Consider the following 24,847-nt stretch of genomic DNA (forward strand, 5'->3'; position numbering starts at 1 on the left):
CAGCATGCGAGGGCTGGCAAAAAAAACTTACAACCCTGGCTGTTGGGGCTGGTAGACTCACTGGACTACTTGCTTACCTAAGTTGTTCTCCTCCAAGACTTTGTCCACAGGTGGTAAGTGTGTCTTTACCAACTGCCGCAACACACGCTGATCAGTCTGGGCACCTGTACAACAACACACGTGACAGCCTCCATACTCATGTACATGTTTCAAAGAGGGACTTCTGCTGGATCTGATCCCCATACGCCCATCCGATTACAAACCACCGTAGTTTGACCCTATAAATTCCATACAAATTCCACATCCAGATCACCATATCGCTCATTTTTAATTGAGCCAGCTGGTGTAGTCTGCTTTGGTCCCAGCTTACAACTAAACAGCTAGACTCCCCCCCCCCCCTCCCCTTTTCAAACAAACGATGCTTGTTTCAGGGACAACAAAAAAACCTTCGAGACGATCCCTGACTACTTTTTTGTAAACACCACAACCAATTCAGTAGAAGTCTGCCCATATCGCAAACAATGAGAAAAAATACAGCGCCCAACGTGGGGCTCGAACCCACGACCCTGAGATTAAGAGTCTCATGCTCTACCGACTGAGCTAGCCGGGCTGCTTGGTATTATGATACAGCCTTCTACTACTCACCGATCAGTGTGACGCCGTAATATTCCGGAGGTAGGATATCCTCGATGAGCTTCACCATCATCCAGAAAGTGGTCTCTTCATCCAGAATCAGCAACAATGATGCAATGATCTGCGTGCAGTGCAAAACAACAAAAAGGACTTATGGACACAAGCACATACAATGTATAACTGGGCACTACAATACCGGTACTCATACAGCAATGGCACAACCAAGTCCTGTTCTGCCGTTAACTGGACGCTATGTGGTATGGGGACGGTATACAACCTGACAAAGACAATTCCCATGACCCTAGTATGCATCATCACTAGTGCTGAAACGATTATGTTTTTTTCCTTAGTGGCTTAGCTGATACCATAACGATTGGCTTATCGGCTAAACGATTATTAATGTAACTACATCAGTACAGTCATGTACATTCTGTGAATTTCAAAAAAATTACGAGTCCAACATTGCCAACGACGGAAAGCGGGCGCATAGATCCGATGATCCCGCAACAAGTCCGTCAGCTGTTCGGACTGACCAGACAAATACAGACAAGACAGAGGCAACTCACTGGTTGCAACTCAAGAGCTGATGGTGCCCTTCGCCTTCGCTGACTTCGACAATGAAGTCAGAGAAGCCGGCCAGGGGTGCAGCTCGGCGGATTTCGACGGATGAGCTGACTTGAGGCGCACCAACCAGTAACTAGTTGCTTTTCCCGTCTATGCTCAAAATAGGCCCAGACCCCAGGCCTAGCTCGTCGTCGAGCAAACTGGTTCGGGAACCGTCGACAGAACGGAAAACATGAAACTGAAGACCACTTTACTGTCTTTAGCTCAAGACTACTCGCACGTGGAGGGAACTCCAGCCCCTGCATCTAGTGTAGACACATACTGAGCCTGCCAGTCCTGCCTGCTGTATGTAAGAAAAGTAGTCAGCTCAAAAGACGGCGACGGTGATCACGTCGATGTTTCTCAGATCGCGCTTGTACTTTACAAGTACATCGATGTTGCAAGTGTACTGTCTGCCATGTACATATTCGTGTCGTACTCCCAACACTTTCGATGCATGCACGCTTTATGCGACCCCCAAAAGGGGGGAAATCCTGTACCGAGCGTAAATACCATTCTACTCGTTTAGCCGATAAAATCGAAATAACCGTTCGATCTATTTCTTATCGAGTAAGTAACGAGTAATCGGTATAATCGCTTCAGCACTCATCATCACCACTGCAACACACTTGCAAACCCACTCACCATCCCTGTTCCTTGACAGTAACCAATCTCCGGGAAAGCCTCTGCTATGCAGCGCAAGATGTTCCGCAAGCTCTTGACACCTACCAAAATAATATGCACAATCAATGGCATTACAGGCTGCACAAGGGTGGGGAACATCAAACAAACGATCCAAGACCTACGGCTCAACCCAGGCAGTGCTTCGTAGTATCATGAACTCTGCAATAAACGTGTCACTTGTGGAGAATATGGTTGGAGAAACTTTTAAAAACGACATTATCTCCTGATCAAGTGTGCTAGAAACAATGTGCAGCACAACAGTCCATGATACAATGTTACTGAAAACAAAAGACAGTCTACATGTCAGCCATGACTGCCAGTAACCAAACGTTCAGTTACCAACCTGGACAGTTTAGCCGAGCAAAGCAACCACTCTGCGGCATGGTCCGCAATAGGTCCTGCATGAACAAAAAAACCGGTATGCACACCCACACACGCGTGCACACGCGCAGGAGACCGGATTGGATACTGCTGTATGAGAAGCGCTTCTATGCTGGTTGGATTCCCACTATTGATGCTATGAAAGCATCCTCTGAGGCTTTTCTAGGACATCACAATACGGTTGAGCTTCAAAAGCAACATTCGAGCACTGGTGACTGTAAGCAGCTCAAGTCTATCTTACATAGTCTATTCGAGATATGCCACACATTGTCAAGTCATGCACTCGCGATAACTCGTGCACCTTTGCACGTGGGGGAGCATGTCTTGCACCTTTGTACATCGGAGAGTATGACTTTCACCTTTGCAGGTGGGGGAGTATGACTTTCACCTTTGTACACGGGAGAGTATGATTTTCACCGTTGCACGTGGGAGAGCATGATTTTCACCGTTGCACGTGGGGGAGCATGTCTTGTATGCACTATCTGCTAATCACGCACTTGCCATAAGTCACGCAATATTGTCCCCGGGACTGAGAGAGGAACTTATCAAGAGTATAGGCTGCACCGTGGTAGCAGCTAGCACCACTGGCCAATGGTGTTGGAGAAGCCGTGAAAGCCAAGGGCAAGTACAGATAACGCCTCACTTGTGGGAAGCCTGTACACATCCATCTCACTATCAGAGATGCCAGGATATAACTACACTATTGCACGTGACAAGCTTCTGTCCATCATGCAGCTTCTGCCCTTCCCTAACAATGAGGAACCCCAGGGAGCCTCATTATGAAGGGAACAAGATGCGCTCAATTGTCAACATTTTACTTGACACAGCAAAAAAGGCAATACTAGCTTCCTGACCTTGTCAATTTGCCGAGCCACTCCATGAATGGATGAGTCCAGTGCACGTGCCAGCAGGTCCTGCACAAAGAAACACAAATGCACCAAGAAAATCCAAAAAAAATAAGCGCCCAACGTGGGGCTCGAACCCACGACCCTGAGATTAAGAGTCTCATGCTCTACCGACTGAGCTAGCCGGGCTGCTTGATTCTTCAGAAAACGGAACAAATCACAAAGTGAAGTCTGTACTTGTAGTGACCTCAAACTCCATGTCACTCATCATATACTGTGTAGAAGCATAACCAGAACCTATCAACTATTGTGCCATTGCCGCCTTCTCCTTGTGGGTTATAGTACTTCTTCCTCTAGCTTCCAGGTTGGACGTACTAGTATGTGACATAATATTATTGTCTGTGTGTATTTGTTAGTTACAACCTTCGCTACATTGAAACACGAAGAAGTCCATAGGATACGCTAGCACATAGTACACTGCGTACATCACATTACAGAAAATAGGTGAGCTGTAACAATGGGTTGTCAAGAGTGCACTGGGCCCATTTCCGTATTCTCAGTCAACCTTGGCTGACTAGAGGCTGCAGGGTGTTCTACGCGTGCGTTCTAAGTCACAGTAGTGACAGTAGTGACATACCCATCTCACAACTCACTGCTTACCTTATAAGAGACTGTGCTGGAGCGTTGCTTAGCCCGGGCTCCACAAAGCCTTGGCCATAGCTGCAGATAACACAAAGAGTACAAGCCTTATTACAAATACAAGGATACACAATGATACATGCAATTTACGCCAGATCACAGATACTACAGCATTTCTACCAGCATACTCCATCTCTACAATAGCCCCGTTGAAATAGATGTCATTGGATCATTCACATGTGAAACTCTAAAGCATTTGTTATATTGTAGGCTTGATTAGATCATACACAATGACATAACATCACACGGGCCACATCCAGCCACAGGCATGGCATGTATTTCACAGCCGGAGCCTAGAGAACTGGCCGGCTAAATGATTCCTATTGACTTAACTCCACCATCACAACGTACCTCAGCGCGCATGCGGTGTGGCACACCACACTTGACCAGTTCCTCCAGCTTGTCATCTTGAGGCAGGTGATCAGCCAACTTTGATCACACAAAAATACGCAAACACACAGACACACACACACATGCACACAAAGACACACATACCACAATATCTCCATCATAAACTCAGGGCTATGTTTCATCAAACCGTCCTGACCCTGAGCTTCTATTCGAGACCGTGCCAAATTCGTTTTAAAGCCATATCTTGCCAAAATGTGCATGGTTGTCTTATGGGTGCATGATCCATACATTGTTCTATGCTACATAGCCTGGGCTTGTACTGGAGACTGGGCCAAGGGGACACAGGATGCGCTTATATTACAGCGTAGAGACTGTGCTTCCACAGGGCACTTTGCTTGCATTTATAGATAATGCGGTAAAAAACATGCACACATGAACACCATGCTGCCATGCTGCAAAACAGCTAATATGACACTGCGAACATCTGCATGAAAGCTGGGCATTAATTGCCACGCTGCAAAACAACTAATATGACACAGCGAAAATCTGCATGAAAGCTGGGCATTATAGCAAAAGAAGTTTCACTCGTGCCGATAAGAGTTTGCATTGCCCAGTGTGACACTACACCGTGCTCTGTACTTCATCGTACGACTTGGCAATTCTCAAGTTCTGTAGTTTCTGCTGTCTGTGTTCACTAAGTGACAGACAGTAGGCATACAGCCGAACAACACAAGCACTGGGGAAGAACCTACCTGCTCCCAGGAGAAATCTTTCACTTCCTGGTTGTGCCTGAACTCAAGGTACGCCTGCCAGCGGAGTCGCAGCATCGGATCTTCTATCATCTGCGGGCATAGGAGTGCAAGGCGAGCATCTGCAACACGACACGACACAAGACAACCAATAGCATATGTAGTCCAGTCCAGCACAGGTTTGCAAGTGCATGCTGTGATCAATAAGGCATAGCTGCGCATGATCAAGCGCATCCTTTACTTGTCGATATCAAAAAAAGTAATACAGGAACAACCCTCCGAGGAGCCGACTGGCATCAATCTCAATAGTTCAGAATGAATTCCCGGCCATTACATCGATGCCCAGACACCTCGCCACTTCTTACCGCCCCGCCTCAAATCAAGAATGATAGGTGAATAACGTCTACTACATATCGCTTCTCCAAACACGGACAACTTACCTTCATCGTTCACTTCAAACCCAAACTCATCGTAAATCTGACAAAGTGGTGATGTTGTGGACTGCGATGCCTGGGCAAATCAGAATATACACAACAACAAAAAAAGGGTCGTGCCAAGAACAAGTTATGACAGACTGGAAAGTAGCTTGGGTAGCTTGGGTCGGCATGGTGGGTGAGCTCAGATAAGGCAAGAGTGAAAAAGATAAGAAAAAAAGGAGCGCCCAACGTGGGGCTCGAACCCACGACCCTGAGATTAAGAGTCTCATGCTCTACCGACTGAGCTAGCCGGGCTGCATACAAAAGCATGACACGAGTTCAGCTGTAAGGGCGGCTTCACAATAGCGCTACCGCACGGCTGTTTTTTTGTGCGATTTCACGCCACTTTACAATATGGCCGCCGAAAGTCTCGATCGGGCTTCAATAGCAAGAAAATTTGAATTTTCAAATCGCCAGAACACAAGTAGGTCATGGTTTCCCGTGGATTTTGGTGACTGGTTAGCCCGGACAGCCTTGGGAACACGCTGATCACGTGCGTCTTGTTTCAAGCTTTCCGCTCGTACCTCACATGCCTGCCTTTCCTTCAAGAAACATTTGTTCTGCGTCGTGCAACTTTCGCTTCACTCTGAAGTACTCCTTGTGTCGTCGCTGTCAAACTCGGCCCCGAGAAGCCTTTCCTGGATTTTTCCCAGGCTAGATGGCAATTTTCCCAGGTAGAGGACTATCCTCTGGTTGTCTTCCCTGAGTATCGTTGTTGTTCGCGCATGAACTTCTAAGTTCGCGAGGCGGGTCAGGAACCTGTTTTCTCTTGATTCGGAAGACAAATGGCGTGGCCCTTTAGTTGCTGTTGAGTCTAGAAGGCTGCTTCCTGCTGTAAATTGCTTAGTTGGCATGTGGGATATTGTAGAAGAAGACAGCAGCCGGCCAAGTGAGCTGGAAATTGTGATATCTCTCCTATTGTGCGTTGAACGAGTACGAAATGTCCAATTTGAATATTGTACACGCGCGCACGCCAAGCAGAGGCCGATAATCACAGGGGCGGTCGATCTCTGGACTACCAGGAGTAGTTTTGAGCAAGTTTGAAGCGGAAAGACAGCTAACTGGGCAGGCCAGGACGCCTTTCCGCCCTTCTTCTCTCTCAAATTACCTAAAAGTCGAGTATCTCGCTCGAGCGCTTTCAAAACACTTCTCTTGGATTCGCTTCCCAAATCGTGAAACCACGCGAGGAGCGACATGAGTTTCTTCCAAAAACGGAAACTCATCCCGTATTTGCACGATTCGTACAATGTTACATAAATCGCACCGAACGACGCCATATTCATAAGTGCCTGTGCTGGAACAGCCGTGACCGAGCTGTGCTCAAGCTCATTTCCATGCCGCCTGGAATGTCTCAGGACTGCTTATCAACTTTGTGCTAAATTGTGCAAGTCTGACCGTTCAAAATTGGGTTTTTTGTAGTCGGTGGACTCCTAACGCATAACTACTTGTACCCTACTGTTTTCCATGATTTTAATCTACTACAGTCAGATCTCGCTTAACCGCACACATCCGTTTTCCACAAAAATATCCGGATAGGCGAGGGAACCGGATAATCGAACACACACACTGTATGTATGCATGGCATATGCTGTAAATCGGTAACCAACGATTTTCTTCCGGATGACGAGGGATCCGGATAAAAGAGGACCGGATAAGCGAGGCCTGACTGTAGTAAATATGTCCTCGCAAAGTAGTGCTAGTCTACAAATCGCAAAGTTTTACCTGCCGAAATTAGCCGTTTACAATACATGTATGCACCTGCTGTATAAACGGCTGCAACGATTCATTTCATAATTACATATTTTTCGTGACACAATGCACTCGATCGTATACAAGTAGGGATATCAGCGAACGCACTGCGCAGCCCATCTGCGCAGGTCAGCCTGGCCCATCTACGAGCGGCCGACAAGAAAACTCATGAACACTTACATTTTTTTGCAAAATAAATCGTGTGAAGAAGATGCACGGAATGGCTGAAAACTAGGCTGAGGAATAGTAGCATCCAGAGACTCTCAAACAAATTCATGGTCCATCGCTTCTGACAATGGCAGGGAAGACATCAGGGAGCTGATTGCAGCAACTCTCTACCAAGCGCAATGCTGGTTACTCACCAGGGCAGGGCGCTTCCATCGCGCAAGAAATGGCCGCGAGCGAGAAATGCAAGTCCGATTTTGGAACGATCCAACCAGGGAAATCTCTTGAAATTTGGCCTGAACACCTCTCATACTGGTGTTTCACGATGTGCAAACTTTCAGAGAAATCGACCGGGGAGAACGTGGTGAGTACGTGGGTCCTTCGTCTCGCGTATGATTTGAATGGTCGCGGGGACAGAAGAACAGTAATTTTACGACTCCCAGCGGTGCAAACAGACCGCGGCCATGTTTTCTCTGTCGGCCGCGATCACGTTCAAAATATCGATGACGCAATGCATGCGCAGAGGCCTGCGCAGTGCGTTCGCTGACATCCCTAATACAAGACCGCACGCTAGTACAGCCGACCTTGCCTTGCAAATGCGCGCATAGAGTTGATTGCACATCGTGAGAAAGACATAACTCTGGAAATGAGTCGTGACAGCTATCCATCGCCAACGGTATGCTCGATTTCATTCGACTTCTTGAAAGTTTTAAATTCTATCCCAAACAGCCAGGTTCACCGAAGCAAGGCATTAAAACAACAAACTAGTACCAGTGCCTTCCTTACCAGCTCAGGTGGAATAACATCACTGCGAATAGCCGAGAATGGTTCGGAGCTGTGACTTGACGCAACATTTAGCACTGCAGGACTTCCAGCCGATGAGCGTACATTACCAGGACCATTTGTAGAGTGAGGTGTCGCAGATGAGGATGCCGCCCGACTGCTTATTGGCGTGGTGTGCTGTGACGCGATAGCACTATCGACAACAGATCCAGGAACAGCCAGTCCCGAAATACTGCTGGACGGCGGTACATCTTCATCTTCCATCTCCAAACATGGCGCTAGAAACAGCCAAAACAAACACAAACACACACACACATGCATGCAAGCACACACACACACACACACACACACACACACCAAACCACACAAGCACACACACACAAGCGCGCGCACACACACACACACACACACACACACACACACACACAAACACACACACACACACACACACACACACACAAACACACACACACACATATACACAAGCACACACACACACACACATCATGCTTTATTTTGTTACACGCAGCCACGCTGTAGCTATGGCATAAGCACAGACACAGGAAATTGTTCACTTGCACATCTTTCATGTATCAATAAAATAATTCAAACCAACCAGTTAGTAAATTTTTCAAGTACATGTACCCATTCATGTACAAGTATCAATCAAATACTTGTACATTGTAATTCAAAACAGTCAGTAAAGTAAAGTAATTAGTTGAAATCCAGTCAATGCTTAGTGATATTGCTAACATACAAGTTATCTACCATTTACATCAAGGCCAGGACCAGGGTCGCGTTGGCGCAATCATGATTTCATTAAAAAGAAACTCCCATTACTTGCAACACACATACCAACTCACTGTCTCAGGCGAGCACCGAAATCCAACAACAACGACACCGGCTTGCTACCTCGATAAAGAGCGCCGCTGGTAAAACAGATACAGCTAAACACAAGCCCCCACCTACAGAATTCTGCAACAGTGCTCCGGATTTCCAATTTTACGTTGTAAACCACCAAGCCAAGGAGCTCCGGCCAGAGGAAGAAACCTTTTTCATTCACGAGCATGCAACATATTTTCTCAGGCAAGGAAATGATTCGATTCTTGATTTGTAAAACGAACGTGACACGACCCACAAAAATACCGTAGATAGCTACGCGAAGAAAGCGTCCTCTTGTTGTCAAGGTGCATTTTTGTTGCTTGCATGCATGTTTCGTGTGTGCGCACTGGTCGCGTCGCTGAACTAGCAGACACTGCTGCAGATCTGGACACCGACCGGTCGACCCGACACTTCTCGATTCATCGTTTCCGCAGTGGAATGGCAGCGACGAGCGGACAAACGATGTGTCGAGCTCGTACTACTAGTACTAGCTAGCTCTTATCTGGGTGATCTGCAGCCAACACCTCGTCACTCGGCTCATTCATTCGCTTGTCGACCTCGTCACAAGTCAACAGAAGTAACGACGTTGAATGACAACAAAATCCTGAAACCAACCCCTCCTGTCTTTCTCCTCTGCATGTATTCGCAATCTTACCTCCGTGCTTGGCCATGTCCGCGCTCATATAACCATCCCTGTTGGGTTGTGAGCTTCCAAATTTCCACATGTTTCGGCAAGAGTTAGGAGCGGGAGGGCGAATATGGCTACAAGTGCAATGGTGCGACAGCGTATCCGACAGCAGACAAAACCAAATGTGGGTTCGGACAATGAAGCCACCGTTCCTATCTCGGAACACGTACACTCTCGGTCTGCAGAGTTCGGAAAGTGTTCATTGCACTCCTATGCGACGCAACTGCAGGCGTCCTCAAGCACCTACAGAAAACAACGAACTCTGTCAACATCAGCTCCGAACAGAAACGGAGCGAACGCCACAGAAACCTGGTACATGTAGTGGTATTAAAACCAGGTAGTCTACGCTGTAGCAGTGGTAAAACACGACACTACACACTACTCCGAAACATCAGCTATCGCCTCTACTAGTACTAGTACTAGTACAGTGTAGTAGTAGTAGTAGATCTACTACGTGTGCGAGCACGAGGTCGAGGGTAACCTCCATCGACTCGTCCGCTGCCGCCTGCCGGCCGTAGCTACACTACCGCGTACGCGGTAGTTGAAGTAATTATTAGTTGTAGCTGCTGGTGTACTGCCGCTACTACTGCGTGCATTCGTCCACGCGCGCACAACTACTTCACAAGCTCTTCCGTCCGGCCTGTCACTCTACTCGTACTCGTAGTCGTACAACAGAAGAAGCGCGACTCAGCTACTGAGTCCGAGTCTGTAGCAGAGAGTAGTAAAATACTGTATTTTACTACTCCCTGGTCTGTAGCGTAGGCTAGGCTTGTGTCAAGTAACATCACAGTTGCAAAACAGTTTTGCAACTCGTTTCCCACTTTCTGTGAGAGAATCCACAGAATCAACAGTTCGCTCGTACTTTTCTTGACAGAATGATGAAATAATCAGTCATTACAGTCAAACTGCCTACAATTGTAGAGAATGTTCAAACAGAATGCACAGAATCATGAGGATGTCGTCAACTCGATCGATTTTATGCTAGCGTATCACTTGTTTGACTGTCGCTTTCCTGATCCTTGGACCAATGATGCATGGTTGACTGTTGTCATCACCAATGCTGGGACTGGGATTGGAGCGTTTCAAAAAATAACCTGGCAGGTGCAGGAGATGAGTTTGCCATGCATGTGGCTCGTACATGTATCTGACTTGACGTGAGCTTGACCAGTCACGTGCCGTGCGTGTGGTAGGCTGGTAGCATCACAACAAGCATGCAGACTATACTACTTTTACTAGTACAGACTGTCAGTGACAGTGTGTGTAGTCGACTGCGTAGAAAGAGCTGATCTTGAGTTATTATTATAATTATTTTCACTTTTGCATCATTTGGAAGTAGTTTTGTGTCTCCCTGGCCTGAGCTGCTGCATAACACGACATGCCGGCATGATGGCAGGTCGAAGCCAGCAGCTCCGCTATTTAGCCGCTGGTGCAGGCGGAGCATTGTGCGGATATGTCCTGCATCGACCGAGAAAAAGAAGAGACCATCATGGAGAAGAACAAGTCCAGACTGCGACAGAGACTAACCATGTCTACGGGCCTGTACAGTATGACTTTGAAAAAGCAAAGTTGGACAGCAAGCTGCTGGTCAGAGAAGCCCAGGAGCTGAGTAGGTCGCCTGGCGTGACTGTGTCCGTGGGAGTGAACGGGCAAGTAGTGTGGAGTGAGGGCTTTGGCATGGCGGACGTGGAGAACAGGGTGGCGTGCCGTCCCGAGTCCATGATGCGCATAGCGAGCATCAGCAAACCCATCACCATGCTGCTGCTGGCACGCCTATGGGACGCGGGCATGGTGGATCTGGACGCGCCGGTGCAGAAGTACGTTCCGCAGTTCCCGAAGAAACGCTTCAACGGCGAAGACGTGGAGGTCACCACACGCATGCTTGTGCACCACATAGCCGGTGTGCGTCACTACACAAAGGCTGTGCCCACTGTTACTGGGCAAGATACTGTCCAAGCAAACAGCAGCAGCAGCAAGCCTGACAATAGCAACAGTGGCGGCACAAGCGAAAGCAACAGCAACGACAGCAACTCAGCCTGCAGGGATCAAAACAGCAAGCAGAGCAATAGCTCGCAGGTCAGCGGCGGAGATGATGTGACGCTTCCCGAGTATCATATAATGCGTCACTACGACAGCGTCGGCGAGTCCCTAGAACTGTTCGCCAATGACGCGCTGTGTCACAGGCCTGGTAGCAAGTACCTGTATACGACACATGGCTGGACACTCGTCAGTGCGGTCATTGAAGGGGCTGGTGGCCGACCGTTCACAGATCAGCTCGCTGACATGCTGTACCAGCTTGGTCTGGAGCATATTCAAACGGAATTGATGGAGAAGTTGATTGACTATCGTGCACGGTAAGTTTGGTAGAATACGTCCGTAAGTATGGAACATGAAATAAGATCGTACTCGCAGTCAGACCTCGCTTAAAGGGGAAGTTAAGGCAAAAATTAAAATTTCACCAGTTGTAGCCTTCGGGGTGCTGATTCCAATGGTCGTGGTCCGAGGAAGCTGAGACGCTCCCTTCCTACTTGAATCCCAATCGAACTCGCGGACTTCCACCAAAACTGGGTGACTGCGCCCTACTAGATGGGGATTTGTATGCAAAATGTCACTAAAAGCGCCATTTCGTTCTTATAAAAGCACGGATGACCGCGATTGGCCCATATGTTGTAGTCTTTTGGACGCTGAGTCGACTGGTTTTGGTCCAAAAAGGCTGCGATGCAGCGTTCCTCCTTTATTCCCAATCGAACATGGTTGAACAAGCGGTCACGTGCTCCTGGGTGCCCAAATCACCTGGTCACCACGCCAGCAGGCGACAACTTTCACACCAAGGTTCAACTCGAGTTCAACTTGAGTGACAGGACTGCACCCAAAAAAGGTCAAACAGGCTAGTAAGTTGTACCCTGCAGGCACGGTGACCAGCTGACTGGCGTACGCAGGAGCACGTGACCGCTTGTTCAACCATGTTCGATTGGGAATAAAGGAGGAACGCTGCATCGCAGCCTTTTCGGACCAAAACCAATCGACTCAGCGTCCAAAAGACTACAACATATGGGCCAATCGCGGTCATCCGTGCTTTTATAAGAACGAAATGGCGCTTTTAGTGACATTTTGCATACAAATCCCCATCTAGTAGGGCGCAGTCACCCAGTTTCGGTGGAAGTGCGCGAGTTCGATTGGGATTCAAGTAGGAAGGAAGCGTCTCAGCTTCCTCGGACCAAGACCATTCGACTCAGCACCCCGAAGACTACAACTGGTGAAATTTTAATTTTTGCCTTAACTTCCCCTTTAACCGCACACATCTGTTTTCCACAAAAAATATCCGGATAGACGAGGGAACCGGATAATCGTACACTGGTTATGTTGGATGCATCACGTATGCTGTAAATCTGTAATCAGCTATTTTCTTGCGGATGGCGAGGGGTCCGGATAAAAGACTCGGGACCGGATAAGCGAGGTCTGACTGTAGTGGATATCCATGAACGGCGCCAGCCATAAGTGCAGATATCGAGTTCGACGAGATCTGTGAACGAGTTCAATGTTATCTTTTACAATACTGATACTAATCTCTGACCTCGACATCTTGCTCCTCATGTGTAGAATCAGTCATGATTGTAAACTTGTAGTTAACGTGTGAATGCACCGCTTCTAGATAGAGAAACAACATGTTTGTTGATATGCGCACTGGTGCCCCGGTGCCCCAGACTTGATGGCTTTGCTGCTGCTGTTGCTGCTAATGTGTGCGCATGTGTGTGTGTGTGTGTGTGTGTGTGGTGTGTGTGTGTGTGTGTGTGTGTGTGTGTGTGTGTGTGTGTGTGTGTGCGTGTGCGTGTGGGTGTGCATGTGGGTGTGTGTGTGTGTGTGTGTGTGTGTGTGTGTGTGTGTGTGTGTGTGTGTGTGTGTGTGTGTGTGTGTGTGTGTGTGTGTGTGTGTGTGTGTGTGTGTGTGTGTGTGTGTGTGGTATTCCGCTGCATGTTCTTGTACACAGGTGCTACCAGCTGGATGACAAGAAGCAAGTGGTGAATTCGCCGTATGTGGACAACTCTTACAAATGGGCCGGTGGTGGTCTGCTTGCTACAGCCGAAGATATTGTGGAGTTTGGCTTCTGCATGCTGACCGCATACTTTGGAAAGCCTATACGGAAGTGTGAACATACAGCTGTCCACCCTAGGCCATGTCCACAGTGTGCACCATACATCAAGGATAGCACAGTGAAAGAGATGTGGACTTTTCACCCAGCTACTGTCAAGAAGAAGACCGGCGTAGGCTACGGCATGGGGTGGGAAGTGGCACCGGACTTGAAGCCAGACAGCAAGTATAGTTTTGCCACCATATCACATACGGGTGCAGCTGTGGGTGCAAGCTCTGCACTTGTCATCATACCACGCAGTGAGAAGTCACCGCATAGCGTGGTGGTAGGAATCATATGCAACATGGAAAGCGTGGACCTTGAGCCGACAGCGCAAACCATCGGGCAGATGTTTCTACAAGAAGCTGCAGAGCAAGATCGACAGAAAGCATCAGGTCTCTAAGCAAGAAATCCCAAGTGTCTCAGTGAGTACAGGATATTGTTGTAGATACTGCCTCTGCCAGCATGTGCCCTTGTAAGTGTGCGTCATCAGTTGCGTTCACAGTTTTCAAGGCTCTCAGAGTCATTATGTTAGCCGCACTTCCAGCGACACAAGCTTTTCTATTCAGCCGACTTCCTTTTGATTTTTAAACTCAAGATATCGGAAGGAAATCGCATACTAGTAATCAACATTGATAACCCATCTCTGAAACAAAATTCCATGGCACACTTCACATTGCCATAATTTGTATCAAAATCCATTATTTAAAAAAATCATTTTTTAAAAGTTTTTTTTACGTCACTCCATTTTTAAGTGACATCGTCCTCCTTATTGCGATATCAAAAATTGTTGTCTCCTCGCCGAACGTTTTTTTAATAATAATTATTTTATATTTGAGGGAAGTTGTAAGCGGGAAAAGTCTGCAGAAAAAATTGACTGTCACCACCAGGACTCGAACCAGGGACCCTCGCATATGGCAAGCAATGCTCTACCACTACAGGTGTAGTCGTCATCCAAGCAGCGACCGTTCGTATGCATCTACTCAGTTCTAGGAGTACATACATACGAGTCACAGAGTACCACGCATCTGGATTGTTGTAACTAATAGTTTCATGCCAGATGGCAATCTTCAGACAACAGTCTGTTAGTTACAACAATCCCGAGACGCGTGGTACTCTGTCACGGGCTCGTGTGTTACTGCTTTGCTTCCGCATTGAGCACTCTATCCAACCGCAGGACTCCGCTCTCTCTAGGAGTACAGTCATACATGTACATGATTGTAATGAAAAGAAAAAGACTCGTGCGGCGCTCATTGGACTGCCTTTTATTTTTATGTCTTGTCCGTCAACCATGTAAGACACGTTTACTGCAACATCCGCAGTAGAGAAACTTGAATCAGCTTGTGGGTTTCGTTCATCCCAGGGAACGTATGAGAGAGAGAGGGGGGGGGGGGGGGGGAGTCACATGCGCTGTATTTGTATTTCAGCCATATACGAGTCGAGTACGTGACTGCAGATAGCCTAGTAGTAGGCACTATTGCTTTTCATGTCACTTGTAAAAAGTAGAAAAAGAACGACCTCGACTGGCTCGAGTTCGATCCGGCCCAGGCTGGCGCGCGCGACCGGGAGCGCGCCCACACATTATTGGCATGACAACTGAATATGGCGAACGCGAACGGGACGCTATCCATGATTTTGTTGAGAAAAAAAACTTTTACTTGTTGCATGCACTGCATGTGCAACATGTAACAAAACTCCGGAGCTGCAACTCTTTGGTTGTGTTGTGTTTTCCACAAAGTTGTGGGTGGCATCTCCTGTTGTTTTGCCATCAGCCCAAGTTTGAGCCATGGCGGGCTCCGAACCATTCAATTTTCCTGACGAGGAGGAGAAAATCCAGAAGCTGTGGCAGGACCTGGATGCGTTTGCGAATTGCCTGAAGCAGTCCAAAGGAAAGCCAAGGCAAGAATCCTTGAAACAGTGTTTTTGGTCTCAACTGGAACACGGATTTTCTAACTGTAGCGTTATGCTACATACCATTGTTCCTTCCAGGTATACATTCTATGATGGTCCACCATTTGCCACGGGTCTGCCCCATTATGGTCACATTTTGGCTGGCACTATCAAGGTACATGTACAATGATGGATTTCACTTGAATTCGGAACCTGGGATGAATTATTTGAACATACTGCATTTCCTGAAGTTAGTCCCGCACTGAAATAGGCCTCGAGGTCGGGAGGTGGTTGAACCTTTCAAGCCTCGCCCGAAAATAACACCCTTGTATCTGTGGTACGATGGTCGAAATGTCAACTGCAGTCATTGTACTGTACTGTATATTGTACAGACATGTGGGTCAGAAGGCTTAACAACATTTCTGATACCTAATGGCGATGTCAGCTAACAAGACATGGTATCACGGTACAAAAACGGCAGAAAACAAAGGGAAACGGTGTATTCCCTGTATGTGAGATGTTGTTGGAGCTGAACATGGTGAGCCGTCAAGGGCGAAAGTCTGGAGATACTAGAGAGGTTTCGCACAACGTAATTAGTAATTACGTTAGTAAAAACGTAGTCAATCAACGGAAAGTCTTACGTACACTGCATGCGGATCCGTTCTCCTTCACACAGAGTTTTCGAACCACATAGCTGCCCTTAGCAACTCTGAACTTGACAGTGTACGACTTCGGGAGAAAGTCATACATTTATACCCCAATCCACTTACGGAGCACCTGTGTTAGTAGAGCCCCATGTGTGTCCTCTACATAGACAACTTTCCGTAAGTGGAGTGCAAACTCGCGAATTCACGGTTTTCCCTGCCCACTTACGTAAAGTGTTAAGGAACTGCATCTGCGCCTTGGTCCTTGAGGGGTGGTGGCGTTCCTACGGATGCCGTAAACTCGGCCTCTACCCAAGTCTCACGCGAACCGTGAATAAACAGGCCTTTAATGACGGGCAATGCTGCTGAAGAATCTATTGGATCTAACATACTCGTAGGCACTTCACCCCATTTTTTGAAATCGCGTTTTTTCCAGGTTTATCATCGGTAATCGATGGTGGTGGGTATCACAAGGTCACACAGAAAATTTTATTGAAATCCACAGTGATACCACTCAGATATGAAGGGTTGAAGATAGGCAGTTGCACAAGGCGAAATCAATACAATTTTAGGGTTCACGGCTTGCCACTAAAAGCACCCGTCACCATGGTCACGTGCGCCTCCATTTTGGATTATGGACGCGCGCTACAGGCCGCGACAGCGCCTATCGAAGTAAAAAAATATCGACTCGAAGTCTAGCCGGAGAGCGTACTTTTGAATTTTTCCTTGGCTTCAGTGGCTTCACTTCACTGGGGCTTTGCATTTTTGCTTCGGTTTTTCTGACTGACCTGGGCTTGATGATGGCGGCGGTGGCGGTCTTGGCGAAAGATCCAGTTCCATCGGAGACACTCTGTCGTCTTTTCTTATCTGCTGAGGTTCTGGCAAAGCGCAGCTGCATCGAACCTGACTAGATGTAGCTGCACGCATCCTTTGTTTGCCCTGCAAATCTCGATCTGTTGCTCTTCTTGCTGCTTGGCCGCTGATGCCAAGGAAGAAAATATTCTTCCTGTAAAGAGGCCGAAACTGAGCAAGGGCACGTCAAGATATGTAGGGTATACAAAGAAAAAGAAATGTCATGGTCGTTTCAGCAGCTCACGACAGCCAACACGCTCCATCGTGTCGGGATTGGAAGTATCCAGCACGGCTGTTCCGAGCGCTGCTGCTCTTGTTATTCTTCTTCTTCAGAAATTCTACACACCTTGTCGGCCAAAGTACGCGCGCGTGCACGGAAAATAGATGCGCTGAGCCGTTTCTTGTTCGATTTTGACAAATAATGGCTTGTTGTTTTGCTCTCGACCTTGGCTATCCTTCTACCGTTCAATATTTTACGGAAACGCAACGGCTCCCCCTGTTTTTTTAGCCGAACTTTGGCCAAAGTTACTGGAAAACACGGAACTCGTTTGAAAAAATACGAACGGTGGAAGTCTTGGAACGTCTTTCGTGCGTGTGGATTCAAAAATTCAGGCAGTTTGAGCCAACCGTAATGAATCCCGTAGAGTTGAAAGTGAGTGATATTGATGGGAAAATGCGATTTGAGCACAGACCGATTGTGTGGTACAGTATATGCACGCGCCTGTCACGTGCATGATGTAGCTGGCGACGCTAGCATGCCAATCCGTGAACCCTAAATTTGTGGCACCAACAGCATCTCTGAAGTATTATCAGTGGATATAGTCACAAAACATAGAGTGTTTTCTTCAAGCACACATCACTCCCTTACACCAACAACCGTGTATGGATCGAAACAATACTGATCAAAGTTCAGAATAGTCAAGAATACGGCAATTGTGAACGCAATCACTATAGCAACTCCATAGCAACCCATAGCAACGCCATAGCAACGCCATAGTAATAGCTTCAGTTTGCGTTGAAATGAACTGATAACGACATACTGGCAGGCTCCTGCGGGTACTAAAGCGTAAGAGCTATAAAGACATTCTTCTGGCACAAAAACAACAGAGAACTTCCACGTTGTACGCCGTACACCGCAAAGTGGAGGGTAAGTACGCGCGCGCGGCGCGCAAATTACTGCACAGGACATTCGTGCCCACAGTCATGCCACTTCAAGTGATTCCAAGTTGGCAAGAAGTTCCGCAGGACCTTTGTTGGTAGCTTCTTTCCATGGTGTGATATCTGCCTCCCTCTCCATCAACTGCTCCATGCAGCAGTCATGAATTGCCTGCTGGTGAGCTTTGAAATTTTGGTGAAGCGTGCCTGGCTGCGTATATCAAAGCATCCCCTCATCGGAGGGTTTCTCCGGCAGCCACTGTGCCTTTTGATTGTTCGTAAACACCAGTAGGCCTTCCAGCGCAACCGTGTCAAAACTTGGCTTTCAGTACGCTTTGAGAATTCGCCCAGGTAGTACGACGCATCGTCGTTCTCCTCCGCCTAAAGCGCATACTTCTCAGTGCCTACGTCCATAATGTCTCCTTGGGCAGCGATTCGCAAACCCTGGTAAACAAGAACTCTACTGTTTCCGAATGGAAAGACGACGCTGAAGACGATAAGCAACGTTTCAAACGCGAGCAAACAACAGTTCTTTGTGAAAAAACTCTTTGCTGGAAGTGTACGTGATCTACAACTCGCAAAAATGTACGCACTATGACGTATGCGGGATCTACTGAAAGCTGAACGTCAGAGCAACACGATGCGCCCAACTATCAGCCCGTGCAGCGAAGCATAGCGCGTACCTGTACAGTTTTGCGCATGCACTTGACTGGTGCCACGCAAGTACGCACTCTCACCTCAGCAAATTTTGACAGGTCCTGTCACGTGACTGAAGTGCCTTTACATAGGGAGGGAGCACAAAGCAACACTAGAACTGTCTGCATTTCTAGGTATATATGAGCCGTCAGATGCGAAATCCGACCTTATGGGAAAAAATCATATTCTGTGTTAGTGGTACGATCTGAAAGCCAGGAGCATCAGGAGTCGTATTCATAAAACTAGAGTTGATTTGGACCAAGGGAAGTAAAGTTATAGCCTCTACAATAGGAGATCATCACAAATTGCATCTCAATTTTGGTTGCAGTACCAACAATTGTTTCACCTACTTTGGACAATATTTTCTGTTTCCTTTGACTGATTTCGACAAACTTCGGCTTTCTGGAAAGCTCTGGCGACGAGGAACCCGTTGGGCCCAAATCCGATAGCAAATAAAGCACAGCACCAGCGCAACAAGCTGCAGACATCGCTTCAGCGCTGGACTTGCGCCGTCACACGAAAAACACTCGCCATTTCCATCTCCATTATCCCAGGACACCCAATTTTTTTCGTGAAGATGCAGTCAGAGCTTCCAAGACGTCTGAGCCTGTTGCCGAGATCGTAGATCGCTTGAAAAGTGGGAAACCCCAGGTCTGGCGCGTTTGATTTACGCGTGGAAATGCAAAGTGCCGTGACGCATCTTGCAGGCTTTGTATCTGGGGAACACAGCATCGTACCGCGATCGCGCTTGCTGCATTGTTTTCCTTGGAGTTTTCTCTTCGATTTACATACATGTACTTGGATCGTCCCGAAAGACCGATATTTGACTGAAATACGAAGGTTTGTAGCTTGCTGTCCAGGCCCACCAGTGCGTAAACTCGCCAACTTTCGACTGCATTTTTCTGCACTGTGCAGTGTTTCCCATAAGGTCGGTTTTCGCATCTGACGGCTCATATGTACAGCGTACGCGAGGGACCATTGGAATGCACCGTGGCCATGATTCTACTTCAGTGAGATTGGGCTCCTCTAACTTAATCACTTATGATCTTTTATATGTACTGCTATGGCCAATGGTCATTTCCATCAGAAAACATAAATGTACCGGTACATGTAGCAGAGAACAAGTGTACAGTTTTTGTTGTTGTGTTGTCTGTCTTTCTAGGATATTGTGACTCGCTATGCTCACCAGACCGGGCATCATGTTGAGCGTCGCTTTGGATGGGATTGCCATGGTCTGCCTGTGGTATGTACACTTTTTTTAGCAAGTGATAACCTCTTCTGCTGATAATCAATGTCACACTGCCTCAAAATATGCTATACTTATAGTCAGCCAAGGTTCGAGTGGGCGTTGCATCGAACGCGGGTGTTGTATCAGCTAGACATACACAGTATAGTCTGCGTTGCGATAAGTCACACGCCTGTAACCAGTCATGTACTTTTGCCAAACAGGACAGTATGTATTTTGTGTGTAGGTGACACCGGGTGCGGCTTATACTCCGATGATCAAATTAGCGGTGTTAAATAGGATAGATGTCTGCATTTCATGGCAAAAAATGGGGGGGGGGGGTGCGGCGTATACTCCGGAAAATACGGTAATTAGATGCAAGGCAGACCGTGGTTCGCCATGATGAGACGCCTACCTAGAAGATGAAAGGACACACACGCATGCACGCTCACACAAAATAAGAAAATAAAGTGGAAATATATTTGAAGGGGGACAGGAAAAGGAAAGAGAGATTAATAAAACAGCTGACCTGCATGACATCAGACAAGACGAGGATAGCGAGAGACGACTGGCGGACGAGGACGACTGGGACAAACTGAGAGACGAGACTTGATTGACAGGGACGAAGGGTCGTGGGTTCGGCAGAGTTGGGCGCCAATGTTGAGACGTCGAACCTCTCTTTTCAGTCTCTGCCTTCTCCGATGATCTCTTTTGGAGTTGGGACAATGTTTCCTTTTCGTGTACCTCATCCTTGAACAACTGATGCTGTCTAGGAGCTGGTCCTTCTTGCCCTAGTCCTCGGCCAACACCCGATCTACCGGTACCGCTACATGGATGGCAGGAACAAACAGCAAAGGACAGGAAAACAGTTTATTCGTTGCAACCATGAGCAAAATTGTGCAAGCAGCATAAAAAAAGAAGGATATCTAACTGACGAAAGGGACTTTGCACGGTGTTCACCTTTATGCCTGCAAGTCGTCCTGTCAGTGCCCTTGCCACGCCTTCAACCCATGCTTGAATGGTCGTTCATGGACACCAACCTTCCTTAGGATGGCCACATCATCCGCAGCCGTGAAACGTAGTTTCCGTCTAGGTTGCTCGATTTCGACCACGTCATCATTGGGAGTCTTCGGCCAAAGGGTGTGCGAGGCGTGCACGGACGGCAATACAAGTATATAGGGACCATACCTTGACTGCCAGTGCTGGTTCTGCATTCATAAATGTGCCGAAGTGCTCGGGTCCAATAGCTTCTTCGAAGTGCTCGGGTCCAATAGCTTCTTCTTAACACAGCCGTCAATGCTCGTCCAGTCTAGGTTTGATGTCTCCTGTCCATTCTCGTTTTTTTTAAACCATATTTTAAATGAACTGGCAACGTGTTCCTGTATACTTTCCATGGCGCATTTTAGATGCTCTCCATCTCAAACAATAGGAGGACAGAGAAAGTGTTTTGGTTGCTTTCCATCTCTAATACAAGTACACAGGGACCATACCTTGACTGCCAGTGCTGGTTCTGCATTCATAAATGTGCCGAAGTGCTCGTCCCGTCTAGGCTCGATGTCTCCTGTCCATTCTCGTTTTTTAAACCGAATTTTAAACGAACTGTCAACATGTTCCTGTTTAGTTTCCATGGTGCATTTGACCTTCGTACCCAGCTGCTTTTTTTCTCCTTGTCTTTGGTCTTCTGACTGCGCAGTGTTGATGATGCAGCCAAGTAGCCGATGTTTGCTCATATACCAGTCTGTATCTGTAACCACATGCACACGCCTTTCAGACTTTCCAGTCTCGATTGGATGTGTCTTGTCCATTTTCCTTCTTCTTGAGCCAAATTTTGAAGGAAATGTACACCTGCTGCTGAATTGTTTCCATCGCTGTGTTGCAACACCTGCTGACATGTCAGTAGCCTGTCGATATTGGAGCATGCATCATGACCTGCTGACAATTGACCTTCTCCTGCCGACAACAGCCATGAATGTCCACTTTCGACCTTATTGGTTTAGAAGTCATGATCCAGATTTCTTTGTTATTGCTGATCGTCATAGCCATAGGCGTTTCCACAGCTCTCTCCTAAGGGCAGGTTCAGACTACCGATACAAAGTGACGGAATGGGAAAGTTTCCAAGGTGATTTTGATCACGTGACGTTACTGGCACTTTGTCGGCGGAAACAGCATTCCGGCAGTAAAAAAGGTGCTGTGGTTGGGAGCAGGAGAAAATCCCTTCTCAGCGCCGCGATGAGAGCTGCACAACTTACGTAACGGTAACGTTAGTTTATCGGTAGTGCAAATGTCCTTCACGGTTTGACGGGGTTCTCGGTAGTCTGAACGCGCCGTAAGGTGCTCAGGCTGTCATCACACTACGGTACAAAGCGCTGCGTCTACGTCCACGTTAAAAGAGTTTTTGGTTGGTTGTCATGATGATTCATGTACGGAGTGAAAACGGGAGCAGAGGAAACGGGAAACGTAGACGTGATGGGGGGATATACAACCCCAGTCTTTTTCCAAGCGGCCTTGTACGTGCTTTTGAATCTTCAAATTTCTCCAAAAACGTGACCACGTGTACGGATTTTTCACCGTAGACGTAGACAGGGGTCAGAGAACGTAGTGTGATGACGGCCTTATCTAGTTCATCATCTGTCTATAGAAAAGTTGTGGCGCGGTGACATAAAAAAAGAGATAGCGCTGTATTTCAGTGTTTGTATATTGGGGTTCGTAGGAATGGGGTCCTGGGGCTTTGTACCCGGGCGATACATTAAAAAAAACTACTGATATTTGGCTAAAATGATGTGGCAAGACTGACTGGTGTACACAATGTCCATAACTCATTCGCGATTTGTCCCAGAGACTTCAATTAATGTGCGACTTATCAATCGTAGGCTGTATGTACATGTACTAGTAGCGAAAGGAATTTGATCTCATGAATATAGTAGCCCTGAGTCATGAGTCCGCATGACCCTAGCAACACAATGCTGGGCGAAGACTATTAGCCTGGCTCTGCTTTGTTCAGGAAGTCAGAATTCATTTCACCTCTGTAGTTATGTTAGACCATACTTTTCACACCTGTGTGGTACTAGCGAAGAAAGCTGTTAGGCAAGCAATAACCAGTTGTGGCAGCGAATGCAGTCAGCCTTGTGAATAAAAACCCTCCATTGGTCATGAGAAAGAGAAACATGTTGTTACTCGCGAGCTTTCGCTATTCGTCAGGTTAGAGGTGTGTAGTCCTATGGTTACAAGGTGTCTGACGATAGTGCTGTTATACCCGAGGTTGATCATTCACAAGGTTGACTTGTGTATAGCAGAGAAATGGTGGCTGAAACACACACCTGGCGAAATGGCGGTAAATACACGCCACCAAGAGTACATAACCCCCAGAGTGTGCAACGCCTGATCCAGCTCTGCATAGGGTCTTGGTCGAGCGCAATCGGATCTTTGTGTCATAATACCGTACACATCTGAGGGGAACCCGGGGAATCGCGGGTACTCTCGGATCAAAAACAATGGTGCCCTGCCTCGAGACCGGCCTTGCGCTGGTGTGGAGTGTACGCATGACATCAGAAGATCCGATTCCGCTCGACCAAGACCCTATGCAGAGCTGGATCGGCGTTGCACACTCTGGGGGGTTATGTACTCTTGACGCCACTGTACGTCACTGTACCGTGTACAGATATGACTGTATGGCATGCCTTCTGCTCAGGTCACACATAATGTTACTGTTGCGTTTGGTACAGGGCACCTGATATATATGTATGTGTCACCCCGGGCTTTGGATTTATTTCTGTACATGTATTATGTTTTCTCAGCTTTTCTTGCAGCTGCACTTTTCCAGCTCGAACTTGTGTGTTATTTGCTACACTGTATACTGCTCAGTGCCAATGTAGCGGGCAGTATGTGCGTGTGTTTAGACTCTCACGTGTGCCTAGGTGTGAAAGGCCTGCGTATACTTACCAGTATCGACTTGCATACTCTTACTTCGATTATTAGTCAAACAGCACAGTTTGTGCAAGGTTTTTAGATGAGCAACCTCTAGACTGCCTTCCTCTTTTGCTTTTGCTCCTTACTTGTGCGGTCGAATCTCTGGCTCTTAGTAACGCTGAGAACGTCCTCGATTGTTGGCCTTGTTCAACATCTCACAACTGTGTTATTGTCATTTACTCCTCACATGATTAGCCTGCTTTACCCTAGGACTGAGTGAGGGTGGGGAGTCCATTGTGCATTTTCGAGACTTAGTTTGGAAGGTGCATGAACTTACTTGAACGTGCTTGCATGGCAAGTACTCTGTTGTGTTGACTTCTGATGAAATCTTGTTCTTCGCAGGAGTTTGAAATTGACAAGAAGCTGGGAATCAAGGTGAGTGTATACGTCTACTTCCATCTGTGTTACAAAAATTTTTAATAATACTTTATTCTTTGTGCCTGTGTGGCGTTTCTCAGTGACACAATTGACTTTCCCTTCACAGTTTGAGAATAGTGGTGGCGACTTTGGTGAATTGTTGGTTGCTCCCAACTTTGGATTTCTCACATTTCCTCAAGCTAAGTATAGGCAGCAGGAATGCAGGGAGCAACTTCTGGTTCATAGTT

The 24,847-nt window shown here is 47.3% G+C and overlaps 3 protein-coding genes and 3 non-coding genes across 7 annotated transcripts in view; 2 read left to right on the forward strand and 4 right to left on the reverse strand.

Annotated features, from left to right (window-relative positions):
* Window positions 1-10,010, reverse strand: part of LOC135814494 (small G protein signaling modulator 3-like) — a 46,045-nt gene extending 36,035 nt beyond the window's left edge. The window contains exons 1-11 of one of the 2 annotated variants that reach the window (XM_065327616.1): window positions 9,656-10,010; window positions 8,122-8,396; window positions 5,386-5,455; window positions 4,949-5,067; window positions 4,197-4,274; window positions 3,807-3,866; window positions 3,156-3,215; window positions 2,264-2,318; window positions 1,882-1,961; window positions 646-754; window positions 78-164 (exon numbers count right to left, since the gene is read on the reverse strand). In XM_065327616.1, coding sequence (XP_065183688.1) covers window positions 78-164; window positions 646-754; window positions 1,882-1,961; window positions 2,264-2,318; window positions 3,156-3,215; window positions 3,807-3,866; window positions 4,197-4,274; window positions 4,949-5,067; window positions 5,386-5,455; window positions 8,122-8,396; window positions 9,656-9,725 — 1,063 coding nt within the window. In that variant the 5' untranslated portion in view covers window positions 9,726-10,010. Of the gene's footprint in view, window positions 1-77; window positions 165-645; window positions 755-1,881; window positions 1,962-2,263; window positions 2,319-3,155; window positions 3,216-3,806; window positions 3,867-4,196; window positions 4,275-4,948; window positions 5,068-5,385; window positions 5,456-8,121; window positions 8,397-8,981; window positions 9,418-9,655 lie in introns of those variants that run through there. The other variant, XM_065327618.1, reaches the window with a different exon arrangement.
* On the reverse strand, window positions 538-610 carry Trnak-cuu (transfer RNA lysine (anticodon CUU)). Its single transcript has one exon. It is a non-coding gene; the product is annotated as a tRNA-Lys (tRNA).
* Window positions 3,263-3,335, reverse strand: Trnak-cuu (transfer RNA lysine (anticodon CUU)). Its single transcript has one exon. It is a non-coding gene; the product is annotated as a tRNA-Lys (tRNA).
* Trnak-cuu (transfer RNA lysine (anticodon CUU)) lies at window positions 5,604-5,676 on the reverse strand. Its single transcript has one exon. It is a non-coding gene; the product is annotated as a tRNA-Lys (tRNA).
* Window positions 10,011-10,974: 964 nt separating the features above from the next.
* LOC135814498 (serine beta-lactamase-like protein LACTB, mitochondrial) lies at window positions 10,975-14,652 on the forward strand. Its single transcript, XM_065327622.1, has 2 exons — window positions 10,975-12,039; window positions 13,674-14,652. The coding sequence occupies exons 1-2, from the start codon at window positions 11,072-11,074 to the stop codon at window positions 14,215-14,217; spliced, it is 1,512 nt and encodes a 503-aa protein (XP_065183694.1). The 5' UTR covers window positions 10,975-11,071; the 3' UTR covers window positions 14,218-14,652.
* Window positions 14,653-15,497: 845 nt separating this feature from the next.
* Window positions 15,498-24,847, forward strand: part of LOC135814497 (isoleucine--tRNA ligase, cytoplasmic-like) — a 32,671-nt gene continuing 23,321 nt past the window's right edge. The window contains exons 1-4 of the mRNA XM_065327621.1: window positions 15,498-15,713; window positions 15,804-15,879; window positions 20,214-20,294; window positions 24,585-24,617. Of these exons, the coding sequence (XP_065183693.1) occupies window positions 15,601-15,713; window positions 15,804-15,879; window positions 20,214-20,294; window positions 24,585-24,617 (303 nt within the window). The 5' untranslated portion in view covers window positions 15,498-15,600. The remainder of the gene's footprint in view (window positions 15,714-15,803; window positions 15,880-20,213; window positions 20,295-24,584; window positions 24,618-24,847) is intronic.

The sequence above is a fragment of the Sycon ciliatum genome, chromosome 4 (assembly GCF_964019385.1).
Source record: "Sycon ciliatum chromosome 4, ocSycCili1.1, whole genome shotgun sequence".
NCBI lineage: Eukaryota > Metazoa > Porifera > Calcarea > Leucosolenida > Sycettidae > Sycon > Sycon ciliatum.

Bases quoted from the DNA above. Each gene is read 5' to 3' on its own strand.
- LOC135814498 (XM_065327622.1), top strand. From the start codon at position 11,072: ATGATGGCAGGTCGAAGCCAGCAGCTCCGCTATTTAGCCGCTGGTGCA. The intron at 12,040-13,673 runs GTAAGTTTGGTA...TCTTGTACACAG, and splicing joins TTGATTGACTATCGTGCACG to GTGCTACCAGCTGGATGACA.